This window comes from Littorina saxatilis, linkage group LG7 (genome assembly GCF_037325665.1).
Source record: "Littorina saxatilis isolate snail1 linkage group LG7, US_GU_Lsax_2.0, whole genome shotgun sequence".
NCBI classification, from domain to species: Eukaryota; Metazoa; Mollusca; class Gastropoda; order Littorinimorpha; family Littorinidae; genus Littorina; species Littorina saxatilis.
This window is the reverse complement of record NC_090251.1, coordinates 29,434,841-29,445,576: the sequence shown is the minus strand read 5'-3', so window position 1 is coordinate 29,445,576 and position 10,736 is coordinate 29,434,841. Positions and strand designations below refer to the sequence as shown.

General features: G+C 37.9%; 1 protein-coding gene across 1 annotated transcript; it reads left to right on the top strand.

Moving 5' to 3' along the window:
* Nucleotides 1-1,823: 1,823 nt before the first annotated feature.
* LOC138971115 (fucolectin-like) lies at nucleotides 1,824-5,528 on the top strand (the record flags this gene model as incomplete). The annotated part of the gene is given in 1 exon segment (XM_070343741.1): nucleotides 1,824-5,528. A coding segment is annotated over 1 exon segment (260 nt), but the record flags the coding sequence as incomplete, so codon positions are not given.
* Between the last annotated feature and the right edge of the window lie 5,208 nt (nucleotides 5,529-10,736).

Sequence of the window (10,736 nt, the reverse complement as noted above, 5' to 3'; positions counted from 1 at the left end):
CGTTTGATTTCATTCCAGTAATTTGTAGCTTTCTGTTTTTTACATTTAGTCAAGTTATGACTAAATGTTTTAACATAGAGGGGGGAATCGAGACGAGGGTCGTGGTGTATGTGTGTGTGTGTGTATGTGTGTGTGTGTGTGTGTGTGTGTGTGTGTGTGTGTGTGTGTGTGTGCGTGTGTGTGTGTGCGTGCGTGCGTGCGTGTAGAGCGATTCAGACCAAACTACTGGACCGATCTTTATGAAATTTGACATGAGAGTTCCTGGGTATGATATCCCCATACGTTTTTTTCATTTTTTTGATAAATGTCTTTGATGACGTCATATCCGGCTTTTCGTGAAAGTTGAGGCGGCACTGTCACGCCCTCATTTTTTAACCAAATTGGTTGAAATTTTGGTCAAGTAATGTTCGACGAAGCCCGGACTTCGGTATTGCATTTCAGCTTGGTGGCTTAAAATTTAATTAATGACTTTGGTCATTAAAAATCTGAAAATTGTAAAAAAAAATTTTTTTTTATAAAACTATCCAAATTTACGTTCATCTTATTCTCCATCATTTGCTGATTCCAAAAACATATAAATATGTTATATTTGGATTAAAAACAAGCTCTGAAAATTAAATATATAAAAATTATTATCAAAATTAAATTTTCGAAATCAATTTAAAAACACTTTCATCTTATTCCTTGTCGGTTCCTGATTCCAAAAACATATAGATATGATATGTTTGGATTGAAAACACGCTCAGAAAGTTAAAACGAAGAGAGGTACAGAAAAGCGTGCTATCCTTCTCAGCGCAACTACTACCCCGCTCTTCTTGTCAATTTCACTGCCTTTGCCATGAGCGGTGGACTGACGATGCTACGAGTATACGGTCTTGCTGCGTTGCATTGCGTTCAGTTTCATTCTGTGAGTTCGACAGCTACTTGACTAAATGTTGTATTTTCGCCTTACGCGACTTGTTTCGTTTTTACATTTAGTCAAGTTTTGACTAAATGTTTTAACATAGAGGGGGTAATCGAGACGAGGGTCGTGGTGTATGTGTGTGTGTGTAGAGCGATTCAGAGTAAACTACTGGACCGATCTGTATGGAATTTTTCATGAGAGTTCCTGGGTATGATATCCCCAGACGTGTTTTTTTTTTCGATAAATGTCTTTGATGACGTCATATCCGGCATTTTGTAAAAGTTGAGGCGGCATTGTCACACCCTCATTTTTCAATAAAATTGATTGAAATTTTGGCAAAGCAATCTTAGAAAAAAGGCCGGACTTTGGTATTCCATTTCAGCTTGGAGGCTTATAATGTAATTAATGACTTTGGTCATTAAAAATCTGAAAATTGTAATTAAAATTATTTTTTTTATAAAACGATCCAAAATTACGTTTATCGTATTTTTCATCATTTTCTGATTCCAAAAACATATAAATATGTTATATTCGGATTAAAAACAAGCTCTGAAAATTAAAAATATAACAATTATGATTAAAGTAAAATTTCAGAAATCGATTTAAAAAACAAATTCATATTATTCCTTGTCCGTTCCTGATTCCAAAAACATATAGATATGATATGTTTGGATTAAAAACACGTTCAGAGAGTTAAAAAGAATAGAGATATAGAAAAGCGTGCTATCCTCCTCAGCGCAACCGCTACCGCGCTTTTCTGTATTGTTAATTTCACTGCCTTTGCCACGAGCGGTGGACAGACGATGCTACGAGTGTACGGTCTTGCGGAAAAAATGCAATGCGTTCAGTTTCATTCTGTGAGTTGGACTGAGCTTGACTAAATGTTGTATTTTCGCCTTACGCGACTTGTTTTCTTTAGAAGCGGCAGGGAAACGCTTCGTGAAGGCGAACGACAAGAAAGCTGCGGGAGACGTCATCACGGAAACCATTGTTGGCAGCGCCCTCAAGTGTTCAAGCAAGTGTGCTAAGGAACCCGGATGTACGGCCTTTGACCTTGGCCCAAAGACTGCAGGAGGTCTGAAGGCCAGAGCTTGCAGACTGCTGATCTTTGGTGGACTGCTGCAGAATACCTCCTTCACCATCACCACCAGTGGATGGAGCTTCTGGGCTCTCAAGTAAGGCAGTCAAATCAAAAGCATACCTGATAACGCTGGGAGGCATAATTATATGTATCTGTGGAAGTTTTTGGAGGAGAGGATAATTTGATCCGACTGAGATTAGAATTCCGACCACCGATTCTAATTTCATCCAGCTTAGATCAGAATTCCGATATCAGCCACATGAGATCAGAATTCTGCTTATATTTATCTAGAATCTAGCCAGATTCTGATCTCAGCCCTGACAAATACATTAAACCGGTGTTATATTTTGGTTAAGTTGTTGTTCTATTATTTTTAACATGGGGCGTTGGGGTACGTTGATGCATTCTTGAGCTTGGATTTTGTTTGTATACCTGCATTGAGAGATGTATGGTCAGCTTTAGATGTGTGTGTATCATGGAATTAAAACAGTTATCAATTGATTATAATGTGTCATTGTTTATTTATAAATGTATGACTAACTAAGTAACTAACTGACTTACCAAATAATTAGGTAACTAAACAACTGAATAATTAACCAAATAGGCAATGAAATATGTAAAGAACTAGCAAAATACAGAGATATATATTAGATTGACGAGCTTTGGGAATATCATAATTATTTTAGAAAACAACCCCCCCCCCCCCCCCTCTCTGTGCAAACAGTAGCAAACCTGTTAGTTTCGGTATGTGACCAAGTGGAAGCACGTTCTTATCCCTGGACATTTCTGCAATTTCAAGGAGTCAACAATCACAAAAATGATTAAAAGGTTTCTGTTGAATTTAAATGACTCATCATTTTGTGTGTGTTTTGCTTCACACTTTTTTCTTTTCTCCAAATGCTTTACAATTGGGCAGTGTCAATACAGCAAGATAGTGTGAACATAGTACGAACTTTGTTATAATTATGACTGCTACAATTGGCTAAAAACTGATCAAATTACCTTATTGAATTTCTTACATGGAGACCAAGAAAAAGACTGAAAGTGATCAACTAAATTTGAAAGTGACCCGTTGACTGTATGGGGATTGGTCATATGACCAATATTGTGTTGAACATTGCCTTCATTTGAGAATGCCTGATAAAAAGACTCATATTTTTGTAAATCCGGACCAAAGATTGCCGACAATATGTTGCTGTTTAGCTGCAAGTTGATATGATCGTTCACTTGCACACACACAAAATAAAAATAAAAATATTTTGTGTTTTAGTCCTCAGCTCTTGCAAATAATTGTACAAGTTGTGTGTATTTGTTAAAAGTGCATTTTAAATATTATTGGCAGTGCCTCTTGCTGAACCCGTTTGCGCCCCTGCCATTTTTCAAGTTTACTACAACCCATTCTCTTGTTTTAAGGACGCTAACTACAGCCCGATCTTAGTTAAGTCTCGTTATGTTTGCTTAGTCTGTTGTATATGTTGTATGTTCCATTGAAATAATGTGTATGTTCCATTGAAAGGCCGATGGGTGGAGGGTTTTGTAAAGGTTTTGTATTGTATAATATAGCATGACTTCCCTTCTTTATCTCTGTTATTCTAGTGAGAAAATATCCAGCGATATTTCTCCGTAGGCCTAAAGTTCGGCAATGACCTAGGCAAAATAACTTGCGCAGCCGCAGAAACAAGAGCAAGTCGCGTAAGGCGAAATTACTACATTTAGTCAAGCTGTGGAACTCACAGAATGAAACTGAACGCACTGCATTTTTTTCACAATGACCGTAGTCCGCCGCTAGTGCAAAAGGCAGTGAAAGTGACAAGCCTGTTTAGCACGGTAGCGGTTGCGCTGTGCTGCATAGCACACTTTACTGTACCTCTCTTCGTTTTAACTTTCTGAGCGTGGTTTTAATCCAAACATATCATATCTATATGTTTTTGGAATCAGGAACCGACAAGGAATAAGATGAAATTGTTTCGGAAATTTAATTTTAATCATAATGCTGAAATGCAATACCAAAGTCCGGCCTTCGTCGAAGATTGCTTTGCCAAAATTTCAATCAATTCGATTGAAAAATGAAGGTGTGACAGTGCCGCCTCAACTTTTACAAAAAGCCGGATATGACGTCATCAAAGACATTTATCAAAAAAATGAAAAAATATTCTGGGGATATCATACCCAGGAACTTTCATGTAAAATTTCATAAAGATCGGTCCAGTAGTTTACTCTGAATCACTCTACACACACACACACACACACACGCACAGACAGACACACACATCTGTATGCAGATGATCTAGTACTTCTTTCAAAATCAAAAATAGGATTACAAAATAAGTTAGATTATCTAAATAACTATTGCCTACAGTGGGGTTTGAAAATTAACATAGAAAAAACAAAAATTATAGTATTTTGTCATATAAATCCAAAAATGCACACAATATTTAAATGTGGAACTGATGTAATCAAAGTAACAGATCAATATAAATATTTAGGGGTCATATTCAACAAGAATGGAAATTTTAATACAGCTCAAGATCATTTAAGTAAACAAGGTAATAAAGCAGCACATTCGCTCCGCAGAATTTTCAGCAATCAAAACGTGCAAATAGACACAATGATACATTTATTTGATTCACTTGTAAATCCGATATTAACATATGGCGCTGAAATTTGGTATCCGTTTACGTTTAATAATAAAATAAAACAAACAAATACTGATCATTTCTTTGGATCATGTTTATTTAGCAAAAATCCTCATGAATTTGTTTATATCAAATTTTGTCGATTCCTTCTTGGAGTTCATAGAAAAGCTATGTGGATACCTGTACTGGGGGAATTAGGAAGGTTCCCTTTAGGATTAAATATGTTATCACAAACAATAGCATTCTGGGCGCATATTCTAGACTCCAAACAAGATTCGTATATACATCAATTATATGACTCAATGTTGAACCATCCGACAGAAACGCCATGGCTACAATTTGTTAGACAATCTCTTTGTAACTTAGGTTTTAGTCACGTTTGGCATAACCAATCTACATTAAATGTACACAAATTAAAGTTTGCCATTGACAAAAAACAACAAGAGGAATATATAAGATACTGGACAAAAGAAAAATCAGATACATATTTCAGACTTAAGTTTTATTCTATGATCAGTAAATCTTAAGAAATGCAGTCATACTTAATACAAATTAAGAATAATAAACACAGAAAGATGTTAAGCAGATTAAGGACTAGCACACATTGTTTAAAAATTGAAAGTGGAAGACATCAGAATATCCCTAAAGAAAATCGTCTTTGTATTGAATGCAATGTCATAGAAGATGAAATACATTTTCTAGATAAATGCAATAAGTATGTTAAATTATGGGATGAATTTAAAGAAGATGCTTCACATATCAATATGAAATATGCTAACAAAAATCCAAGTAACTTATTTTTAGAAGACGAAATTCAAGTTCGTCTTGGCAAATTTGTTACATATTGTTTTAGCATTGTATAATGCATTATTTGTTGTTTGTTGTGTCAATAACTTTACTGGTTCATGACAATAAACATTATATATATATCTTTATGTGCACGCAGAAACAATTGATTGATTCTTTGCCAAAATGTACAGTTTTCGAATGACTGCATTCAACATCGTAGCCCAGCTATCAAGTGGCAAGATGAAAAGTGCCATCTTTCCGCACACATGCACTCACTTAATGTTACTACAAGATAAAGAAACTCAGCTCATTCAAACAGGTCTTAGAACAAGACGAATGAACCAACACCTAGTTCTTCATCACCAGAGCATTTGTAATTTTGAACGTTTAAAAACATAATTATCTCTATGGAAATGACATATTTAGACAAAATCATGTACATTTCAATTGGTTTGACCATGCAAGCGCTTCAAGATTTTGCTGGTAAAATATTCTTTAACAAAAAAAATGCATGAACGTCCATACCAGACTGTAGACAGACCTGTTTGACCATTCTTGAGAAATTTAGTAAACAACCAACACATTCATGAGTTTACCTTTATACAAAAAGAGATCAGCTGTCTATCATGTTGATATTGTAGAGGTTCTAGATGTTAATGGAACAAATTAAAACTACAGCTGTGTAAAAGCATCAAACATTGATTGCATGACCCCTTCATGATTCACATGCCTTTTCACATTTGTTTTAATTGAAATGGAAAGAGACATGCATCATCATCAATGCCCAAATGGTTAAATTTTGAAGACCTGGCGCTGGGGCTGTTAGAAGAATTCTGTCAAAGAAATGCCGGTGGTAATTTTAACTTTTCACGACAAGTTGTGCATCAATGACACTACAAAAGGACAAAAAGGGGAAGAGAGAGGTTGAAATTTATATTCACAACAAAAAAAGTGCCTAGGCCCTTAAAGATTTACCACATACTTAGAAAGTATAGGGTCAGTCTAACAACACCATTATCTTACATCTTTTAAGACTAGGAGAATACAAAACAAGAAGAGCAAACGCTCGATCGAGTCACTTTCGCAGTTCTGAATATTATATGAGGCATCAGATGGACAGGAAGAAATTGCTATTCACAACACAATGAGTCACGTTCACATAAAATTTGAGCCCGGTCACTTTTATAGTTTCCGAGAAAAGCCCAACGTTAAGTTGTGTGTTGCCGAACAGAAAAGGCTAGTTATCTCCCTTGTTTTTCTGATAACGTTCGTAAAAGGCTACAGATGTAAATACTTTGATGTAAAGAATAATCCTACAAAGTTTCAATCACATCCGATGAACTTTGTCAAAGATATAAAATGTCTAATTTTTCCTTTGACGCTGACCTGTGACCTTGAAAAAGGTCAAAGGTCAACGAAACCATTGTTAAAGTGTAGAGGTCATTGGAGGTCACGACTAAACAAAATATGAGCCCGATCGCTTTGATAGTTTCCGAGAAAAGATATAAAATGTCTAATTTTTCCTTTGACGCTGACCTGTGACCTTGAAAAAGGTCAAAGGTCAACGAAACCATCGTTAAAGTGTAGAGGTCATTGGAGGTCACGACTAAACAAAATATGAGCCCGATCGCTTTGATAGTTTCCGAGAAAAGTCCAACGTTAAGGTGGTGTCTACGGACGGCCGGCCGGACGGCCGGCCGGACAGACTAACACTGACCGATTACATAGAGTCACTTTTTCTCAAGTGACTCAAAAAGTGGTGGTTGGATGGGAAAGCAATGAGGCGTTTTGCATGCCTTCTCTGCTGTACAAGGCCACTAAAATCTCAAAATGACTTCTATACAAAACAAAAGAAAAAGAAAACAATCTTGACAAAAACAAATATACACCAGAACAGAAAATATAATGTACAGCAAAGTACATTTGTACCTTTGATTAAACGCCCACTGCCTACTTTGGGTCAAACACACTGCATAGGGTTTATGGTTCCTTGCGGTATACGCGAATCTATCAAAACACGAATACAGATTTATCTCCCATATATTTTTCGCGAGCACTGATCTAAATTTGAGATCAGTGTTCGCGAGACGAAAATGATTGCAGATTGGCCGACTTCGACAGTGATCTCCGTTCTGTTCTTCACAGTTATGATAAAAAAAACGCTCGCGCTGGACCCGAGTACTCTTCAGATTGGCTCGCTCCCCCAGTATGAAAGTTTTTGTCTTGGGCCAAAAAAAAAAATAGGTGTGGTTACGGTAACATAGCCCCAAAAAATAGGGTAGGTAGGTAGGCAATCCCTTTTTTTTTTTTTTACTTTTTTTTCTAATGTGTACAAATTAAACCTACTTGACAGGGAAATAAGTGTGCGACACGGGCGCTTTCGCTTTCATTGCGTTTTTTGCACTCGGTTTTTTTTTTTGTGTGTTTTTTTGTGACAAATGTAATAAAAAGTTATAGGATCGGCCCCTAAAAATAGGGTAGGTCGGGTTACCGTAACCACACCTATTTTTTTTTAGGCCTTGTGCACGTTTAAGACCAAGTGATTGATCTATGTGAATTACAGGCATTCCCTTTGCTATATAAATACATTGCATGCGAGCCGAGGATGTGCGTGGTGACTGGCCTTTCTCTTTTATTTGTAATTTGATCACAGTGAAAATGCACCCACACACATTTACACACACACACACACACACACACACTCTCTCTCCCTCACTCCCTCTCTCTCTTCCTCTCTATCTCTCACACACACACACACACACACACACACACACACACACACACACACACGAGTACAGACTCATGCACGCGCACGCACGCACACACACACACACACACACACACACACACAGTAACACTAACACATGTGCACAAAATGAACACACACACACACCGCGCGAGAGAAAAAGACGTCAAAAACGTTTGACCGTGACGTCATCTTTTTATGACGCTATATTTCTCGTCAATGTGTGACGCGTTCGGCTGTTCTATGAGACTGCCTGGCTGGCTGTGGCTCCGCGAATTCCCCCCGCCGCCAAGTCGTTTTTTTGTGGTTTATTTCGCATTTAGGTCCCAGGTAACATTATGAAGTTTTAATACGATCAATCGGACCTATTATCAAGTTAGTGTATCAACTTTTGAACGAACTGCGCCCAGTAGTTTCCCAGCAATAAGCTGTTAAGTCGAAACACTGCTGGACCCTTGTACTAGTGTACTCGGGGATAAAGACATCGTTCTAAGTTCAAAACAAGAGGCGAAGCCTTCAAGGCTCCCGTAAGAAATCAACAAACAGTAACATAACACAAACTCACTCACTCCGTAACACACACACACAAACACACACACACACACACACACACACACACACACACGCACACACACACACACAGTTAAAACTAACGCATCATATCAACTCCATGTATAATTTTCAAAAGAAGGCAAACAGATAAAATGACTAGGGTAATAGGTTAGGTACCTGCCATGTGGGCACTTTTTCCACTGCTGTCCTCAGTCCTATACTTTTCATCAAGACTTGTCACCATGCCGAGTAGATCTAAATTCGGAAGTCTTCATGTGGCTGAGGCATATATCTGACATAGCGTCGATCTTGTTGTAGGTTAACCTCCTTTCTGAAACAAATGGCAAAATGCGATTAGTTATGATGACTACAACCTACACAAATATAAACAGTGTTTTGAAACAGAATAGTCAGGTTATACAAGCCACTTTACCTATGCAGCATGGTAACCCTACAATATGCGAAACATGTCGACTGCAGCAGCCTGGTTCTTAAAATAATTCTGACGGTCAACACAGCCAGAAATGCCAACAAAGACAAGAAAGCTGTGGCAAGGTAAGCTTACCAAACGTTACATAGCGAATCATATGATAGTGCGTAAACAGCAAACAGTAGATCTACAATCAAAGAGAGGATCGAGTCTGGAATGAAACGCGATACAGATCTAGCATTCAAAAACTGTCTTTCACGTTCAAGGAAGTTGTTGCAAAGTACTTAAGACTTACTAAATTGTACAGACAAAACCATGACAGTGCATGTCAGTTTGAATCTGAGGAAAAAATCGTGATCATTTTGACTTTGAGAACAGATTCATTCCGTTTCCTTATATCTGCATGTTCAAGTAAATGGTGGACAGTTTTTTTCGGGCAGAGTAAACTTAACTTGAGACTCTACTGCAAGTCTTGAAATTCACATAAATCGAACCACGAGCAAAGACATCCAAACATTACAGGCACTTTAGATCAACTCATTTCACTAGAGGTGACTGCCTAGCACTGTGTTTGACATCCGTGTCTGCTGAAATAAAAAGAAATTAAAACAAAACGGATTAACAGTAGGTGACACGTTATCAGAGTGGGAGACACTAGATCTGTCTCTGAACTTACCGGGATACGGCTGCAAGATCGACACTGACTGCCGCGCTTTCGACAGCTCTTCCTCGCGTGGACATTGGAAACACGCTGTGCAGATCAAATTGTAGGAAATCTCCCTTTGGTATCTTCTTTATTTACTTTTCTGGAGCTTAGAAACCGAACAACACGAAATCGTCTTCCCCGGCGAATCGGCGAGGTGAGAACTGGACCACAATCCTTCGCGCGACCCCTGACCTGATCTTGACACCTGACCTGCCGTCTACATGCCAAACACGACACAAATCAGTCAACTGCTTGTACCCCTTCAAAACCCCCCACCACCCGTTTTCTTTGGATACACGCTTTAACTACACACATGCCGACACAATGTTGATCATTGCTTCAATAATTTGAAGATGGTGCTTGAAAATTAACCACGTGAAATGAGTATTTCGGTGTTTAGCCAAAAATGTTAAAGTTTCTACCACAGACATACACACATACATACGCACGCACGCACAGACAGACAAAGTTTACCATCGCATAGGCTACACTTACGTGAGCCAACAAGTCGAAATTTTGGGACTGCTGTCGGAAGGAGACCGTAATATATATGGTTTCATCACTGTCAACTGGTTACAGAAAAAATCGTCTGCTCCAGTGAGCGCCGAAACAAATCGGTTGATTATCACGTGACACTTTTGCAATATTTAGAGTTGTTTGCACAGTAAATACAGCCGCGAAAAATAGCTCGCTTGAAATTGTCTTGCATATCAATTCCTTTGTAATTTAAAAATTACAAAACACCATGAAAAATCATTATCGACGATCGCGAATCTGCTTATATCAATAATACATTACAAAAAGCTCTAAATATGTCAAACAAAAAAATCGGTTTCCTTGCCAGACAAGGAAACTCAAGGCATCCTGTCAGGGAGAGAATGAGCCGAACTCA